At 46.9% G+C, this 20,466-nt stretch overlaps 1 protein-coding gene across 1 annotated transcript in view; it reads left to right on the top strand.

Moving 5' to 3' along the window:
* ASL (argininosuccinate lyase) overlaps positions 1-20,466 on the top strand; it is a 252,739-nt gene that overhangs the window by 175,541 nt on the left and 56,732 nt on the right. The window contains exons 11-13 of the mRNA XM_085649763.1: positions 1,287-1,401; positions 4,525-4,609; positions 7,288-7,347. Of these exons, the coding sequence (XP_085505889.1) occupies positions 1,287-1,401; positions 4,525-4,609; positions 7,288-7,347 (260 nt within the window). The remainder of the gene's footprint in view (positions 1-1,286; positions 1,402-4,524; positions 4,610-7,287; positions 7,348-20,466) is intronic.

Below are 20,466 nucleotides of genomic sequence, written 5' to 3' on the forward strand. Positions count from 1 at the left end.
TATATTGTTTTTGATCTACAAAACCATAACATAACAATGCATGAGGCGCATATTCTTTCCACAATGCAATTCGAGAACCCATGATACGACCACAACATTCATGTAAATTATGATTTGTATGGTCAAGAGTTTTCTCTGGCATACCATTCAGCCATATCTGTGGTTCAGCAATTGTTACTTTGGGGTACAAACAATAACATACGTATAGTAGGAGAGGTTCTGATGTCTTAGGTGGATCTTTGTTGTGTTTAATTCTTAAATATCCAGGCATTCCTCGCTTCTTCTTGTATTCGAGGAAGACTGTTAAACGGTGTGGGGTAATACTAGCTACTCTGGCATAAGAATGTGTCTAAGGGTTTTAGCTAAATTAAGCAACTTTTTAGGACAGTCTGATCAGGCACAAGATATCCAAAGTGTCAAAGTCACATAACTGGAAAAGGTAGTTTGAAACTGGTTACAGATTGTTTGTTTGTACTTTTAGGATGTAGTATTTGTACTTTTCAAATTTAAGTTCCAAATTAAAAGGGAAGAGCTGAAAACACAAATGGGGCCGATTATAAGTTGGATAACGCGGTAGTCCTATGATTTCCCAGGTGTTAAATCACATGAGGCTGCTAAGAGTAAGTGGGTAATAGACATAGAATTGGACTTGTCCCTGTAATGGGGATACTGCATGCAGTTTGGGTCTGATAATTTCGGGTCCTAGGTTATTACACTTTTGGGGGCAAATACTGGTAACATCTGGATTTATTTATGGGTATACCACCAGAAACTTTAGTCCCAGCTACCTGGCATCCCCGCACATAAATCCAGCCACCTCGTAATCGAGGACAGTGTGTCTAGATCCAAAGCTGCCAGTGCTTCACTGTGCTCAGCAGATTGAAAGAGGAAACCGTGGGTAGATATTATTGCATTGCATTGTTTCCTAACAGCACTCAAAGCAGAGGGTAGGCGGCGATGCACTGATAGTGCTGACTTATAAAAAGGGAGATAGGAATATTTTCAAACGCCTCATTGATAGCCTAGTTTGCTGACGGACTCAAAGCAGGCTTACTGTAAGGGGAGTTGTTTTGACTCTGGATAATTGCTTTGTTCTGTGTTATGAGGTCTGCCTACAGCTACAGAGTTGCAGATGAAGAAACCGGTCGAAAGACACAAACTAGATAGATTTTGTCCACTCAACACTCCACTTGATGTATATGAATATTTGCTGGTCTAGGGTTGTTTGCTTTGTTGATGACTTCATGCTACATGTCATCTTTATCGTTTCTCTGAAATTCCTGCAGCTGAATTCCTCTTCTGGGCTTCCTTGTGCATGACCCACCTGAGCAAGATGTCTGAAGATCTCATCATCTACAGTACAAAGGAATTCGGCTTTGTGACTCTCTCTGATGCGTACAGGTACCTGCAGCATCTCAAGGTGTGAGCGTCTGACCGGGGACAAAGAGAGGTCACTGGGAACAAGCAGCAGTCACCGGCCACTAATGGCAATGACTGGGGACTGGGGTTAAGGACCAGTGGAGACTGGTGACTGTGGAAAAGGGGAGGGCACTGGGGACTGGAGACTTGTGGCAATCACTGGTGCTTTAGGCAGTCGGTGGGGACTGGTGACTAGGGACAAATGGTCTGGGGGGGTCACTGCGGATTAAGGAGTAAGAGCAATTACATAGGACTAGTGACTGGGGACAAGGGGCATAGACTGTTGACTGGGGTCTAGGGGCACTCCCTCGGGGCTGGGAACAAAGGGAGATCGCTGGGGTCTGACTACCAGGGACTAGGAGCAATCACTGGGGACTGATGGCAAGGACTAATTATTAGTGACTGGAACAAGGGGCGGTCACTGGGGACTTGGGACCGGGTATAAAGGGCAAGAGTAAAGAGACTTTGCTTCGTTCAGTGGTCCTTTTCTTATCAGATCACTCCCATCCATTTGTTCCTAACTATGCAGTGATGGCATATGACATCTCCTAGCTGAGGCCTGCAGTCTATCAATGCAGGTGGAAATACCTTAATAAAATGAGAGGTTTGATTGGACATAATTCTGTTTTCCAATTTTATTAAGACTGGTGAGATGAGTTGCCATCTGTAGTGTATCCTTAGTTGTTGATGACTGGTGAGCACATGTTTGGTTGTCATCTCATCATGATGGAATATGGTTAATCACTGCTTTATGCGTGTTAGTATAGATAGCTCCATAGTGCCTAGGTAGCGCAGCGTTCATATTTCATTGTGTTTGTTATTTGGGTTTGATGTGCTGACAGTGAACTATGGTATCCCGTCCCCCCTTTGTTGTGAAAGGAAAGATGGCATTTATGAGCTTATGGTTTACTGTAGATAACATGTGAAGAACTCCATATGTTACGAATGTACATAATGTTATGTTACTACTTCCCGAGCAGCGTCTTTCCCATATAAATCTTAAAAAGAGTCAGTTTGTGAGACATTAACTGGTGGACACTGAGAGAGCAGCTGCTGACACCTAGTGTTCTTGTTTTAAATAAGTCGGGTATATTCCCCTCACCAGTGCTTAATTTGTAAAAATAAATAAAAACAGAATAAGTGCAGGGGTCCACAACTGGTGCCAACACCCGTGGTGGCGAATGCTTTACCGGGAAGGCTGCTAGCACACCACTACCAGGTGGCCCAGCTGGTGCAGTGGAGGTTTTACTTGCATTCTGGTACTTGTAGATCTGCACATCTAATGGGGGAAAAGCAGGAGAACTATCGCAATGGCACAAAAAATTGGGACTGTGTAAGGTGCACATGACTGACATGAAGGAACTTGAGATCCCACTGCTGCATATGTAGTCAAAGCCATGAGGATGTGGCTCTTCTCCAAACTTTGCACTGTTCTGAAGAAGTATATCTCTTCCTGCAAAAACGAGAGTCGGCTGGCCCCTTATGATGAAAAACATAGAAAGTCTCAGTTTGACTTCTACAGTTGTCTCAAGTTAGGGGTGAGTAGTTCATCCAGTCTTTTATTTTTCCATCATATTTTGAGACTTGTAGTGTTTATATTTTGGATATATTAAATAAAAATGATGTGACTCTAAATACAATAAAAAAATAGGCCTGCAATCTTCACTTGCAATAGAGTGCCTCTGAAATGTAACACGTGAACCATGCTAACATCATGGGTAGACACACGGCATCTACAGCAGTATAACACTTTGGTAAAAACAAAACATGGCAGCAAGGGAGAATGAAAATGTATTCTTTAGGGAAACACACATGCACTACAGCCATGCTTTGGGAAGGAACAGGTGACCGCTTAATTCGCTCACCTGCTGCCTGGTGAGTACTTTTGAGGCAGCCCCATATGTCGGGCTGGCTCGGCTCTGTCTCAGCTCACCACATATGGGGCGGTAGGACCTTGGGCCCGGCACACGAGCCTCTGGACCCCAGGCTCAGTGAGGCCTGCTCCCCTCCTCCAGGTTTCATGATAGCCACCACACAATGGTGCCAGGGTGAGTTGAAAGCTGAGATACTGGTCAGAGTGAGACTCAGGGAATGGTGAAGAACTGCATGGAACCATTGGGCCTTAGAGAACTACAGCTGCCTGCACTGTTTTAGGTTTCCTCCTTGTCATGCAAGAGTTAGTCACTGTTGAGGGCTAACACAGTGCCAGACTTCCTCTCTGCCCAGTGGATGTGAGACTGTGGGAGGCTGAAATACAGGCAGCCAGAGCTTGGAGGTGTGACAGGGAGCACAGGGATTGGCAGGGGTAGCACGAGACATTGACTCACATCAGGGAACCTAAATAGATCGACTGGAAAAAAGATCAGCATAAAAAAGGCACTCCTGCAGCGACCACAATATAGATACATGCCTCCATCAAAGCCCAGCCTGAGCAGCCGGTCTGCATTTTGGCAAGATGCAGCCGAGCCCTCTTTAAAAAGTTCAGTGGTGAGCACCGGCAAACAGTGGCTCAAATTAAGCTCTAGCCCTGATCTACTCTTAGAACGTACAAAAATGTTTTAATATATTTAAGAATTGAAATGCCCTCTGTCAGGGCCATTCTGGAGATGCTGAGGCATCCTATTGCTTGCAGTTTTCAAATGGAAATCGAGTTATTTGTACTCAGTGGGCATTACACGATGTAGTTTAATGTAATTGAATAAATCAACAGCAAGTGACATTTCTTACCTGTTTTGGATTTAGATGTTTTAATTACTTCTAGTCTACATTATGCATCACTATGACCTGCGGTGCGTTTTTCAGGTGACTACACGCTTTTAAAGGAGGTTCTGTAGAGGGCGCATAGGGTTTTCACCACCAGGTCAAGAAGAGATTATGGGTGGAAGATTTTGCAACAAGGAATACTGAAGTTTAGTGCAGGATTTTGCTGCCGAAGGAAGGACAGATGTGGACGGCGTTAAAGGGTAGGACGATTACAACTGTTGGATGGGTTTGTAGCTGCTTAGAACATGTTCACCAGATAGTGAGAAGATTCTCATTGTAGCCCTCAAGGGTACCGCCCTTAGATTCCAGTGGCCCATGTTGATCTTAATTCTTTTTTCCTAGCACGGGGAGTAGCCTGATGCCACAGAAGAAGAATCCAGATAGCTTGGAACTTATTCGCAGCAAGACGGGACGTGTTTTCGGGCGTGTAAGTTGTACTCCATTATCTCATTTGATACGTGAGACTAAACATGTAGAGTCAGCAAGAAAGTAACCAAAATCTTTTGCCACATTTGCTGCACCTCAAGTTCTCATCCCTTCAAATGGCACAACAATAAAGTCATCGCTTTGTAGAGAATTGCTCACCTCAATAATATGTAATCTAGTTTGTATTTGTTGGCATTCTCACTTATTGACACAAGTGACAGTTTTGAATGGCCAGATAGGACATGGCTGCTGCCGAGGTAGGTTACGTGGGCGCAACCTTAAATCCATCATAGCTTAAAAAATGCACCTACCTTACCTGGGATGCATGGCCGTGCATCACCGCCATCAAGATTGGTGATCTGATGCCGTTGCCTTTCCCTGGTAGGGAACTGAGCTGACAGCCTGGCCCTTCTTGCCTGCTCTGGAGCTTCCAGTCCGCCCTCCTCCCCAGCAATGGCGTATGAAGGGGTGGAGGTAGAACTGGCACTGAAATGTAGTGCAGCTTATACCAGCTGCCAGACACGTATGATCTGTGGGTGAGGCGGGTGGTTCCTGTATCGAGTCACACTCATTTGGCCCACGGGAGTGGGGAGCTTTTTGAGGCAGGACCAGAGGATTGTCCTGGGCACAGCATCCATCCCAGCTGGCAGGCTGGCATGTGCTGTCATTATTGGTGTGCCACGGTTTGCCTTTCAAGGCAAGGCAGTTGAAGGTGAGTACGCCGGGGAGGTCCAATGGGTGTGGAGATTGACTATGCTGCGAGGTGCCAGAGGCTGGTAGAGAGGGTGCTGCTGGTATTCTTGCTCAAAGTGGTGACCGCCCTTCTGGCACATCAAGTGCTATTTACTTAAGTTCTGTGCTACAATACCGATCAGGTACTCTTGATGAGAAATGCTGGATTGGCCTAACATGGACACAAAGGCTTGTAATGAAGGAGGGTAACTCATGAACCCCATGAAGGCGAGTCATTGATCTCCAGTGTACGGCTAGCCCTTAGCTGGATGTTTTGTTTACGCTGACTGGGCTATAAGGGACATTAACTGGCTACTTGCAGGCACTCACACCTGTTTGAGGGGAGTACCTGGGGACTGGCCTACACTTACTGTAGGGATAGAGAGATAACAAACAGCTAAAAATCTTTCAACTAGAGAATGCCCGCACATGGATCATTTGACAGAATGTCTGAATAAACACACTGAACTAATCAGCATGAGAGAAATGTATATATCACATATAAAGGATGATGCAGGGGTGAGAGATAAAAAGCTATCTAAAATGGAGAGTGTAGTGGTGGTTATCCGAGCCTAAAATTAGTATATGGTAAGCAGTTCCCGTTCCAGAAACATTCAGATCATAGGTGTTCCAAAATCCACAAACATCAGCAGGATGTAAACAGGATGGGGAGAGGATGTTTTGTAGTGACCAGAGATGCTGACTCGGGAAACTGGGGATCCGGGTTCAAGTCTTGGCATCGGTGCAACATCCTTTGATTCTGAGCATATTATTTAATCCTCCAGTGCCCATGGACAGCGCCTGGACACCCTCACTGGTGATAAGCCGCGCTATATAAATCTATAAACAGACATATGTGGGAAATCCGCTCAGAATACTGTTTGATAGAAAGGGCATCTTGACTGTCTTAATCTGCTTCTTGGTGCCCTACGATGCCAGGGATCCCCCGGAGAGCCATAATGGCCCCAAAACGCAACTTTAGGGATTACAATGCAGTACTGTGCATGGCCAAGGAGAGGAGGGTTCTGCCCTCTCTTTTCCTCAATCGCACAGTCGCTGCACAAGGGACGAGGAGGGCAGACACTTTGTGAAGAAGAAGCTCCCGCACGAGGCTGTGCCATGCTGTACCTGGCAAGGCTGAATGTCATCCATCAAGGTAAAGCACACACGTATACTAACCCTCAAGACCATGAAGTTCATCAAGGTCAATGAGATGCCCGGGTCTATGCTGGAAGCAGGAGTCGCACAGAAGGGGGCGTCATCAATGGTTAATGTTTTGGCAACACCGCCTGATAAATGAGCATGGTGGCATAGAAACTGTTCCTGGTAGGGTATACTTGGGAGCCCTTGGTGGTCACCCCTGGTGGATCTTGTTTTATTGGGTTTTGTTCAAGTAAAAAACGATGCCGGACAAAATAGGCAATCTTTTCTTAGTAATAATGACCCTAAATCACATATTCATGATATCACATTAATAATTCACCCTTTCTCAATGGTACTTGGTAAAATTTGATGTTAGGTATGAATGGAAAAGGAGGGGACTGATGTGTGAGGCAGAGGTTAGGTGTGACGAGTTAGTGTCTTGTTAGGTTTAAACGTTAACCCCGGTGACATACAGTCCTATGAATCCTCACTCCCAATCTTGTGTTTCTCTCTGACGAGATACATTCACCAATGAAATGAAAAAATACAGTTGCATGGTATTATTGTTCTCTTGTATCCAATGTCTTTCCATGGAAGCCATCCATTCATATTTTTAATGTTCTCAATTCTTAAGTTAGTCCTATTTTTTTTAAGCTGGACCTTGAAACTTTTAGTGATCTACTGTCTGCTTATAAAGTTTCTTTTCATGTGGCTTTTAATACTGTCAGCATGCAAAGATCTAGTGTTCTAAGAGGTTTACAGTTTCTTTACGCTGCTGAATGCTTTGTTTGTTTGTTTGTTTAGTGCTCAGGATTTCTTATGACTTTGAAGGGCCTTCCAAGCACCTACAATAAAGATTTACAGGTACGGAGATACTCTATTTGTATTGAATAAGTAAGAACAATGTATTAATTAGGATTTTTGGAAGCAAGGCTCCCACTGTTGTACGTATGAAGGAAGTGAATAGTTTAGAAAGATAGTCACTCCCAACTCGCTCTTTGAGTTGTCACCACGTTTTGCTAGTGTCCTTTTTCAAAATGTTGGATTTCAAACTCTACAAGAGGAGAAGAGCAAGAGTGAGAAAGATGTCTAGATGTAGACAATCTATTTAGTTTAATTTGACTGATTTACAGGGGCCAACCACTCTTTACCCAGTCCTGAGCCTCTCCCACTACCTAACCACTCAATTTACCTCACCATTGTTTGCTGTCTTAACTCTGCTTCAACCTCCCTCTCTTTCTCACTACCTGGCACCTGTTTCCCACTAACTCCCTTTCTCCTCCTACCCTTATTATTCTCTACCACCACTTATTATTTTCTATTATTACATTCTCTACATCTCCCTGGACTTCATTCTCTAATGGAACTCACCCTCTCTACCTCACCTATGTCTCTATATTGTTATGTATCTCTCTACCTCACTTGTCAGCCTATAGTCCTCCTTGTACATCACAATTCTATCAGATTCCCTCTCCAGCACTGTATCAGCTGTACCTCTTTCTCTATCTCACATATGCCCATCTACTTCCTCCTCTCTCTCTACAGACATGATCTCTCTAGCCATGACAACTCTTTCTTCCTTTCTCTCTGCCTTCACTACTTTCTTTACCTGACCTGTCTTTCCATACCTCACTTTTCATCTTTCCTTACTTTCTGTCCTGTGTCTCTTACGTTGGAGCTCTCAATATTTCTACCACTACTTGACTTATCTACCTCTCCCTCTCTCTCCCTCTCCCTCCCTCTCTCTCCCTCTCTCGCGCTCTCTCGCGCTCTCTCGCGCTCTCTCTCTCTCTCGCTCTCTCTCTCTCTCTTTCTTATCTCTTCCTCTACCTCATGAAAATTAACCCTCCCCCTTTCTCCACATTTCATTTTACATATCTCTATTAACTTTTTTACTCCCTCTAAAATCATACCCATATCTATTTATCTACTTGTCTATATCTTTCTTTCTGCCTATGTCACTTTCCTTTCTTCTCCTTATGTCTCTCCATGTCTCATCTATCTCTCTCAATCATCTTTGTCTCTACCTCCCTTCTCCCTCTACTTCACTTTTGCTATACTGCTCTCTTTCCTTCTCTGTTTCGCTTCTGTCTCCTGATCCCTCCCATTTCGCTTATTTAGCAGTCAGAGGTCATTGTCTAATCAGAGAAGCATACACAGAAATAGAAAGGACAAAGCGGGGGGAAGAGAATTAATCAGATTTAATTTAAGGCAATGGTAAAAATCCTTGCAGCAGTGCTTTGATTTACCCTGTTTCAGCAGGAATACATTTTGTGAAGGGGATTCATTTGTGATTAGGACTATCCAGCAATTGGATCTATAATTTCTAGCACTTTGTGCATGTATTATTTCAGTATTATGCACTTGTCAATTTAATACCCACCGCGCCACATTTACAGTGTAGTTTCTACATTGAGAGTAAAAAGCTGCATAGATGCGCAATTCCATGTACAATGTTGCTGTTGGAAGACAAAGTCTTGCTCCAAGAACAAAAAGGACTAGCTTGTTCAAGATATCTTTTGGTACTATTTGGCAACAAGACTTTTATGCTTTTTGTCCACGTGGGGGCAAATTGAGTTTTTGGCTGTATTTTTGTCATATAACTGAGTATTGTTTGGCTTCATGAGGACTTAAAGTAGCTGAAATTTAGTTATAGATTAAAAGTTGTTCCGAACAGGATGCCCCAGAATGTTTTTCCTGGGCCCCACAAACCCTTAAGACGCCACTGTAAATGATAGAATCTGTTTGGAAATTTTAATCCATCTTATATGGATCAGAAACCATTTATTGGGTAGAGATTGCTAAACTCTTCAGCCATTTATCAAATACCTGCCAGAATCAGTAAAGATGCAGAAAAAAGGAATGTTAAAGAGAAAGTAGTGGTCGCAAAATAGAGTGTTATCAGAATTCAACTTCTACAGAGAGTGGTGGAAGTTCTTGGGAAGTGCGCACAGGGTAGCGGGTGCAGTAAACCTGATGCACACATATGGAGTACTAGTGATGAATGGGCCACAAGTTGTCCAACTTCCATTTATTTATCCTGGCCTCTAGGTATATGTGCCATGGGAACGTAACCCACACAGTGGCTAGATGGCTAACTACACCTCTTTCCACTTTGGAAGTGTGTCCTTTTTGCTTACTGTGCAGACCCCTCTTCAATGGCATCCATTGCTTCCTGACCCTCCAGTTCTTTTCAGCCTGCAGCCAGGGGTAGTAGGGAATTCGTTGTACTGCTTTGTCAATGTGTAAGTTGACTGTGTAGTCCTTGAAGCAACATAGACCATGAAATGTGTTCAAAATCCTTGATGATGTTTCTGCTCGACAGTCTTTTATCTGCCTCACAAAGAAGACCACCCCTAACTCCACAGCGGTGTGACAGCTGTTTAATGTGGTCTCTTTAAAATTTGCTTTTGACTGTGTGCTCCCCATGGTGTACATATCTCTCATATGTCCCAGCCAGGTGTAACGGTTGTTACCCACTGTAAATGTAGATTCTAATGTGGGTAGGACTTAATGTGGAGCGTGAGTTCACAGCCTGAAATTGGCTTCAACCCATCAAATTCACCAATGGCCCAGTATTTATCACGGTCATGGCTGCTGTTTCCATCACTTCACACATCGGTTGTCGTCTTTCCATGCTTGTCCCCTTTCTGGCAAAGGGTATCAAGAAGATTTCTTCTTCTTCTGACCACCTCCCTAGAAAGGTGTTGGGGGTCTGTCTTTGTCGGTTAGCGTTGTTTGTGATGGTATGCACTAGTGGGAGTTTGCTTGTCCATTGATTGTATCTTCGCTCTCTTTCTCCTCCTTGCAAAGTGGTTCAGTCTGTCACCTTTGAAGCAGATCTTGCCTCGGACTGGATATTAAGTGGCTGGGTAGTGCTAGGCCACAGTTGCTGAACTGGTCTGAAGAGGCAAATGGTACTGCAGCAGTTCGAGGTGGTCATTTGCACTTCTCTGGAGCGACAACTTTCTCTGCGTGCTGTGGAGTGAGCGGATCTTGTTTTTAGGGCCAATCTTGACAGTGCCGCTCCCTTCTGCTCTGCTGCTCTATTCAAGAGCTAATGAGAGCGAGCTAATACCACCATTTGCTCCAGCTTAATCCCCGGTTCGTGAAGGATTAACCAGCATAGTACCGATGAGCTGCCACCCTGACTTTTTTGGGCCCAGACATCTTTCACAGGGTGACTATTAGTGCAGGCCATGCAGATATCTCATCGTAAAGTTTCCCTTGTTCCTAGTCAGCCACCGGGCAATAAGAACCAAATTCATTATTTCCTCACTGTGAGAGCTAGCTTGGGGGCTCCTGGTGGTTTCACACTGGCAGAAGCTTAGTGTGCTTGTGCGCACTCTTCTTTTGGTTATAGACGACTGCATTGCTGGGTGCAGTGATAGGAGACCGCAACTAAGTCGTTCTGCAGCTTCTCAGCTTTTCGATTTGAGCTGGCTTTCACCTTTTGTTATCCTCTCCCATCTGGCTACAGCCAGCACGCCAGTGGTAATTTCTGCCTGCCGTGCAGTCGTACCTCTTTGCGTGGCCGTATTGGTAGCCAGTGCTCGAGCACTCTTCAGAGTTGGTGAGTAGCAGGTACGGTGCTGAGATGTAGAGGAGTAATGTGGAAGCAGTACTTCAAATCAAATCTAATATATCTTTATTCGGTCAATCACAACCATTAAAGAATATGTATAGTACAGTATTCATATCCCAAAAAAAATAAAACCAGATATATAAATAAAATGTTAAAAATAATCTATGAAAGATAAATCTTACTAATTCATACATAAAACTGTAGTACAGACTTTACACTGTTTCCCATATCTTAATACCAGCCTGAATAAATGATACAATTGATGGTGCAATAATTGGTGAGGAAAGCATTGCCAGGTGGCACTGTCTCAAATTTGCTGTATGGAGAATTGGTAGTATCTTTTTCTCTGGCCTGTATACAATTTACAAACTAAAGTAAAGTGCAGTGTGCTGTGCTTTGGTTCGTAACATTGTCACAGAGACATTTCTTTAGCTCTTTACACCTACAACCACCCAACAGGTCAGATACCAAACGATGGACAACATTTAGCCTAAATCAAATCATACAGTACCTTGATTGGGAGCTCATCACATACTTAAAGTAATATTCAATTACAGATGAGGATGAAATAGCATGTGACATAAAAGCTGGCTTATTGGACTCTGTCACTACCACCGGGTGTACAGGAAATACTGGCGCTTATATAGTGATCACACCTCATACACTCTCACGATAAATAAGGTTTAGATGCTTCCAAAAAACAGGAGGGAAGAAGAACACCCTACTTCCCTAAATACAATCCAAGGATTGAACAATATTTTAACAATATTTTGGAGCACACATATTATCAAATTACAGTTGTGAAACAAAATCAAGAAATAATCAATTGGGCTCTTGTTGTTCTTTTTCTTTTAATATCATCAGACTCCAATCCCTTATGCCAACGCGTTTCGCTGTGGTAAGGAATGATGATTGGTAAGGAAAACCACCCACTTCCTCAGGGCTTAAAGCTTCTAGTGTTCAATTCCTCATTAATGGTAGAACACCACCATAAGTACCTTATCTTCCTCTTTATATTTCAAGTGCGTGTTGCAATCTCTATTTGTCACAATCTTCCGATATTAAGCTCTGGCGTGGTGTAATCCCAAAATTAGCTCTATCAGTCTATCGTCTGCCAAATAGTCCGCTTTAATTGCACAAAATCCGTTATATTCGGGCTGGACTGTTCCCATGAGGCACAGGGTCAAGACTGATTTGCATATGGCTAGGTTCAAACTGGAATGGCATGGTGAGCAAAAAAACGATGGATTTAGGCCCAGATCTCTGTACTGGGGTGAATGTATGACATTGTTCTGCATTCTGTTCATCAATTGTTGTTTTTGCATTTGTCACCCCGAGTGGGACAGGTATGCTCAGACGTGAGTCTCGTGCTCTCCATGCCACTGGAATCAAGCTATCTTGGCTGAAGAGGGGTGAAACCCCGAAACCGGTCCTAGGATGCTTGGTTCCAGTCCAGGGAGGACCTGGCTTAGCAGTCCGGGCTGGACTGTTCCCATGAGGCACAGGGTCAAGACTGATTTGCATATGGCTAGGTTCAAACTGGAATGGCATGGAGAGCAAAAAAACGATGGATTTAGGCCCAGATCTCTGTACTGGGGTGAATGTATGACATTGTTCTGCATTCTGTCCATCAACTGTTGTTTTTGCTATAATTTCTGTAGCCCATTTGCAGTCTTGGCCAGCAGGACAGCGTCATGTGCATATAGCAGTATGGCAATAGGTCTTCTACTGACTTGAGGGAAGTCACCACCTTTCTGCAAAAGAAAGACTTCTAGTCGATTTATGTGGAGTGAAAACAGAAAGGCACCAGCACATACACTTGGCGCACACCCCGGTTTATACAAAATGGATTAGTGAGTTCCCCATTTTGAACATAACTGACACATGCCAATGCATTTACCTCAATAAATTGACCAGTGGCTCCTCTAGTCCCATCTCTAGCATCAATACCCACAACCCTAGATCTGTCAACAATATAAAATACAGAGCTGAGGTGTATAAATGCTAGGTAGGTGGGAGACTTTTTTCGCATAGACATATTTACTTATCAAGCTGAGATCGAAGGCTTGCTGTACCATACCAACCTCATGTTTGCACCCATACTGAACATCTAACCGTATTCCTCTCTCCTCCCCAAGCCTCTTGTCTATCCAGCAGAACTTTCTCCAAAATGTTTACCAAAGAGTACAGGAGGGAAATTGGATGGTAACAGGTTGGATCGTTCAGGGCTCCATTCTTAAATATAGGTACTACAATCACCTGTGACCGTGAGCCATACATGATTGCCGTCCCAAATAAATTTGTAAGTAATGGGGTCTACAAAGGAATATTTCCCAAAAATATATCCATTGGTATCCCCATTAGGGCCTCTTTCTGTATTGCAGAGGTTCCACCTCAGAAATCTCTATGGGACTAATTTTAGCTATCTCCCTGTTCCCGATAAGGCTGTTCACCCCATAATTCAGCCGGGTTGAGGAGTAGCTAGCCTTAAAATGGTTAACCCAGGTTTCACGTGGGGCCAGATGCTCTACCTTGGACGTATGATCTTCTGCAAAAAAAGAGGGCATTTATCACCTTCCCAAAACTCTCCTGATCTCTAGGCTAACTCGCTATCAGCAAAGCCTTCCAGGATTACTCTCTGATATACTACTTTCTTACGACCAGGGTAGCTTTCATGCAAGACTGTGCTACTAATAGTGTAAGTGTCTCTCTTTTTGAGGCTGCTGAGAGACTTATGATGTGCTTGTGTACAAAACTGGTTACACCACTTATGTGAAATATCCTGATCTGTTAGGGGCGCAAAACATAGGATGGGCCAAATGTGGAGGTAGGTCTCTTCAGTAAGTACAACCGGAAACACCAAAGTTGGGTTGAAGAAAGCTTTATTCAGGACACGAAGCTGCAGAGACCCCATCCAGTCAAGGAACCAGCTTAACTGCCACACAAGCAGTTCCAACCTAGTGCCTGGCAACGCACCCCACATTCCAGAACATAAAAAATGTGATGCATGGGAATATCCAGGACACCACACCTAACTAACTCCTTTCGTATTAAAAAAAAGTAATACTTTTTGCAGGGCTAGAATCATCCTCAAGGTATCTCATTCAAGGGCCAATACCATTAGAAAATGGGCTCAAAATAATAAATTGATCAATATTCACCCATTTTCTTGTAGCCTCCGTGTTCTTAAAAAAGTCTAAGCCTTCAATTTTAAGAGGGGATTTACACCGCGTATGCTGGATTGTGTTTTAGCAATAGAGTATTAGGAGTACATCCAAAGTGTTGTGGTAAAAGTGCATGCCATCATTGCACCTCCTGTCAATTCCATACCGAAATTGAATATACAACAACTAATACAGCGTTGAGTCCAAATTTGACCATAAAACCTTATGATGTAAGTAAATGGACACAAAACCCACAAGCCATTTGTGGGATCTTGATTTGTTGCCATGCATCCTCTCCTTGGTAACCAGTTCCCTGCTGCTCAGTGAGTGTGATGTCATAGAATGTTGATGAGTGCCTGGTGGGAATGAGGCAGTTGCTGTGAGTGGTTTGAGAAAGGAGAATGCTGCTCATAGTGGGGCTATGCAATTACCATCTTATCTACCTGTAACCTAGATTTATCCTTTACAATAAATCTTCCTCTTATTTTCTACATTATCGGCTACGTGACTTCCTGTCTAGTAGTATCTATCTTCGTTACTACAATGGCAATGAGGATTGATATTACATGACATAGCACAGTGGATTAGCAATGTGTCAGCAAGTGTGAGTGAGCTGAGCATGAAGGAAGTTGCTCCTGGTAGGGCTGTGCTTTTATCATCTTACCTACCTATTATCTAGAATTTTAAATAAATCTTCCTCATATTTTCTACACTACTGGCTACTTGACTACATGATTACAAGTACCTATCTCCTGTTATTACACCCTCCCCCCCCCCCTTTGCTCTGCCTCTACTAGAGGTTATAGCCGTTGTAGAAAAAGACAAGATAAACTGGTTCTGTAGACCACGTCTTTTGCAACAGTATATTAAATCATAGTGACCTATTAATTTTAGCCAGTCTCGATTTACCAATTTGTTGGCCAGCTATGCTACCTTTCAGGATGGGAATTAAAAACAAGACGTTCTCCTATTTGGAATTTTGGTTGGGATTTTTATATCATCAGGAGCAAGCTACATAGGGTACTGTGGCAGGAACTAATGCTGACCACAGTATGAGGATGGGTCTCTGTCACTTTTTGCCAATCACTCCCAGATTCTACTGCATCACTAGTTGATTGTCAATCTATATCTTCTAACTATGGTAGTGGTGCAAATGAGTTAAATAGTGGAGTGTCATAGCTGATTTTTAGATGTCCACCCTTGCCACCACAGGCAGCCACTGATTCCCTCCCGAATTAGTCCTTTGGGCGATAAAAGTATCCAAGGGGGAATGCTTTGATTTTATTAACATCTTCCGGCAGAGAGTATGCCCTATGAAGGAAGAACCTGGTTTCTGCGGGATCTCTGAAGTTTATTACCACCACACTGTCTTCGTCCTCCATCTACATGTTGTAGCCCAGCCAAGAGACCATAATGCTCTGATGCTCATAGATGGTTCTCATGCGAACTGAAATCACAAAAATAGGCCCTTCGCCAAGTGGAAAGGCAGTGGAGGCAGAACTATTCTCTTGAAAGGAAACTCCACTACCTGACGGCACGGAAAGAATACAAGAAGTCCATTTTTTCGGCAAAAGTCGCTTATTTCTCATCAAGAATCCTTAACTCGAGGGAGGAGCCTAGCGCGCAACCAAGATGGCCGCGTAGGTGCGAGGCTCCCGAGGACCTCCGCGACCTCCTATGACTATCCTGAACATATCCTGTCCCAGATGAGGGGACTGTGTTGGTGAGCCCGAGCTGAGGTGGCGCCCGTTTTCCGCTTCCAAATCGGACCTCGGACACCGACTTTAGCACCGATTGAGGTTTGCGGCCTTCTCCTAGCCGAACCCCGGATTTGCGTTGTGGGGCGATCCAGTGACGAAGTGAATAACAGCGGCGGATAGGGCTTGGTGGCTCGCGTAACCCACACTTTCACTTTCGCTTTCGCACCCTCCTTGCTGTCTATGCGAGGTTGGGTCGCGGGGCTTTGGGTGTTGGTGTGGCCTCGCTGGGGGACCCTGCCTGCCCGCCGGCTGTGATCCGCCCCGCAGATCTGGGGTGGCACCCCCCCGGAGCCCGTGGACCGGCTTGCCCGCCCTTCACGACGTGGCTGGTGCGATCGGGAGACTGGGACCATGGCCACGAAACAAGATGGCGATCGGGCAAAGGTAAAATCGACCCGGCGTGGCGCAGCCCATCAGTCCAACAGCATGGATCGCTATACCCTCCAGAAGGGATCTCCTGAGGTGCCACGCAGGTCCCCCGAGGGCCCTACTGATGCCCCCGATCTGCCCACGGATCTGACTCTGCGGGATGTCATGGGCGCCATCGCCGAGATGAAGGCCTCTGTGGGCCAGCGTTTTGACACACTGGCGCAGAAGATCGACTCGGTCCTCGTAGATGTTGGCCTGATAAGGGCCGATCTCTCCAAGACCAACGACCGAGTCGATTCTTTGGCCCACACCGCATCGGGCCTTACGACAGATGTGGCGGCCCTGCAAACGGAGGTGCGCCGGCTTGCTCGGGCGAGTGCGCTGATGGATCGTCGCCTGGAGGACTCCGAGAGTCGGGCCCGGAGGAACAACATCCGTATCATCGGGGTGCCTGAGGGACGTGAGGAAGCGGCGGCGGACCTTTTCGTGGAAGACCTGATTGTTACCCATCTCCAGCCACGGGGGCTGAGTAAATTCTTTGCTGTGGAGAGGGCCCACAGGGTTCCCGGGGGAAGGCCTAAGGTCGGAGCCGCTCCGAGACCTCTCATCGCCCGGATTTTTAATTTTCGGGACAGAGACGCTATCCTGCAATCCTCCAGACTACAGGGACCGATTAGACTTGACAATATGGACATTAATTTCTATCCTGATTTCACCCCTGCGGTCCAGAAGCAGAGACTGAGCTTCCTTGGTGTCAAGCGCCGTCTTCGGGACCTAAATCTCAAATACGCCATGCTTTTCCCAGCTAAGCTGCGAGTGGAGGTGGAAGGTCGCACACACTTTTTTGATCGTCCCGAAGCGGCCGGGGACTGGCTGGATACTCTGTCCGGAGATCGGGATCGGGGTGGCGGGGGGGGAGCGGCCGGGGGAGAGGGCTCGCCGGATCAAGACTGAGGGACTAATATTAGGCCTCGCTCGGGACAAAAATGATGCCACTTTTGACTATACGTCGGATTGCTTAAGTTCCCCTCCTATGGAGGTTGTGTGGGGTCTCTTGGGGGTTCTCCCTCCTCCTCTGGGGGTCTAGTTAGTTTAACTATCTATGGGGCGACAGGCACACTGCACGTTGGGGGGGCTGTCTGGGCTCATGCAGGGGTGCAGGGAGGGGGGAGTTTTGTTGGGGTGGGTGGGCAGGGATGGGGTGTTGTTCGTTATTATCACAAGGCAACCCTTTTTTTGTGTTGGTTCTACTGTGCTCTCGGGGGGACGAATGATGGTTTCTGTGTATGATGGGGGGTAGGGAATTAACTTTGTTGTCTTGGAACGTCAATGGACTGGGGGACAGGATCAAACGAGGTGTGGTCCTACAGTATCTGAAGCGACTCTCGCCTGATGTGGTCTTCCTGCAGGAGACACACCTTATTGGCAATTCCTTCTGCGCCATGAATCGGCGTGGCTACCGCCTCGTGGCCCACTCGGGCTTCACGTCAGGCTCGAGGGGTGTGGGTATCATGGTAAAGAACTCGCTCCCGTTAGAAATTGATGAGGTGCTCCACGATGACAGGGGACGTTACACTGTCTTGGTGGGTAGAATGGAGGGCAAAGTGGTTGTCTTTGTGTCAGTGTACGTCCCACCGGGGTTGCAGTCGACCACCTTTGCAGATCTGGGGCGCCTCCTCCTTGGCCTTCCGGGGGGGCTTCTGGTGGTGGGGGGGGATTTCAACGCGGTGGTTTCTGGGACTGTGGATCGTCACCGCCCTAGGGACCTCCCCCGGGCACAGGCGTGGCTATCCGGCCTCTTGGATACACTGGGATTGGTGGACTGCTGGCGCTTAAAACATCCCACGCAGCTGCAATACACTTTCCACTCGGGGGCCCATGGTAGTCTCTCACGGCTTGATTATGTCCTTGTCCCGGCGGCCCATGTCGGGAGGGTGGGGGAGGTGCGCCATTTGGCACGGGGTATCTCGGACCACTCCCCGCTATTGTTGCATTTTGATGTCTTTCCGAGGGCTGAGAGCAGGGTGGTCCCAATCAATTCCTGGTACCTGCGCGACCCCACCATTCGCGCTGACTTGATTAAATCCCTCCAGCGCTATTTTGAGGAGAATGTGGGGTCAGTGCCTTCAGCTATCCCCCTGTGGGAGGCCTTCAAAACAGTACTTATAGGGGAGGCCCTATCCCTTATTTCCCACGCCCGGAGGCGCGAGCGGGAGGAGGTGACCCGGGTGGAGGCTGAAATAGCTGAGCTGGAGGGTAATCTAGAAGATGGGGTGACGGATGCTGCACTACATGTCCTCCAGCTCAAACAGGCGGCTTATAGGGCCCTCGTTACGGAGGCGGCCAGGGGCCTTAGTAGAGAGCAACAGGGGCGACTGTATGATGTGGGTGATAAGGCTGGTAAACTGATAGCGTGGTTGGATAAAAAGGAGAGAGCGAATCGTGTGGTCCCGCTGATTGAGAAAACGAATGGTGTGTGTGTAACTGAGCCAGAAGAAATTGTCTCCTGTTTCGCGGAGTATTTCCGCGAGGTGTATTCCCCGGTCTCTTCTTGCTCGGAAGAGGATTCCCGTGCCCTGCTCAGGGATATCGCGCTGCCTTCCCTGTCCGGGGAGGACAGGGTGTCGCTGGACGCCGCTCCCACCTCCGACGAAATCGCCCTCGCCATACGCTCGGTCGCTTCTGGCAAGGCCATGGGCCCGAACGGTATCCCTATCGAGCTGTATAAGTTGCGACCGGATACATTGGCGCCTCACCTCCGCGCAATGTTCCTCGCGGCCCACTCGCTGGGCTCCCTCCCGCTTGACCAGCGTCCGGCTACAATCGTGGTGATCCACAAGGAGGGGAGACCTCGGGATCGGGTTACTTCTTATCGGCCTATCTCATTACTGAATGCGGAGCCCAAAATTCTCGCTAAGGTACTCGCCAATCGGCTGGTCGGTGTGGTGGGAGATCTGGTTCATCAGGACCAGTCTGGCTTTATTCCCCATCGCAATACAGCCCTTAATCTGCGGCGTTTGCATGGGGTGCTTGCGCGCGTCCCATTTATACGGGAACCAGCCATTTTGGCGTCCTTAGACGCCACCATGGCGTTTGACACGCTTGAGTGGCCATACATCTGGGCGATGCTTGCGAAGTTCGGATTTGGCCCAGGATTCATCAGTTGGGTCAAACTGTTGTATGCGGGCCCATTGGCGCAGGTGGTCGTGAACGGAAGAGTATCGGCCCCGTTTGAGCTGGGCCGGGGCACGCGACAGGGCTGTCCCTTGTCGCCGCTTCTTTTTGCGCTTGCCTTGGAGCCCCTGGCGGAGTGGCTGCGGTGGGAGCCTTCCATCGATGGTCTCCGTTGGACCCCCGAGTATGAGGACCGCGTATCCCTATACGCTGATGACATCCTTCTGTACCTAGCCTCCCCACGTAAATCACTTATAGTGCTAGTTGATGTTTTACACTCGTTTGGTCGTAACTCCGGTCTCGTCATCAACTGGGCTAAATCGTGTGTGTATGTTCTCTCTGGGGAGGCTCCTATTCTCCCGCGGGGCTGTCCGATCCAGATCGCCCCGCAGGGATTTCGGTACCTGGGTGTCTTCATTACTCTGGACCCGGAGGCCCGGTATGAACGGAATCTGCTTCCCCCCCTCCAGCGTCTGCGGGTAGATGTCGCACGCTGGCGGCGCCTGCCGCTTTCGCCGCTCGGCCGGGCGGCATTGTTCAAGATGATGTCTCTGCCGCGTTTTCTGTACGCTTTGCAGAACACTATGGACTTGGTCCCAGCGCGCTACTTCCGTGAGGTGGAGAGTCTGCAACGCCGCCTGTTCTGGGACGGGAGGCCGCGCATTGCTCTGGCTAAGCTGACGCTCCCATGGTTTGACGGGGGGATTGCCCTCCCGGATATTAAACGGTACTATTGGGCCTCCCAGCTCGCTGCCATTAACCATGGCCTCTACGGGCCCGCCTTAAACCCGGCATTTGAAATGGACAAGATGCTCCTGCCAGGTGGCGACTACAATCGAGCGCTCTACTCTAGCGCGCCCGACGCTCGTCTGACGGGCCCCACGCGTGTTATGGTGCAAGTTTGGCACGCGGCCAATGCAGCTATGGGGTG

The sequence above is a fragment of the Triturus cristatus genome, chromosome 3_2 (genome assembly GCF_964204655.1).
Source record: "Triturus cristatus chromosome 3_2, aTriCri1.1, whole genome shotgun sequence".
Taxonomy (NCBI): domain Eukaryota; kingdom Metazoa; phylum Chordata; class Amphibia; order Caudata; family Salamandridae; genus Triturus; species Triturus cristatus.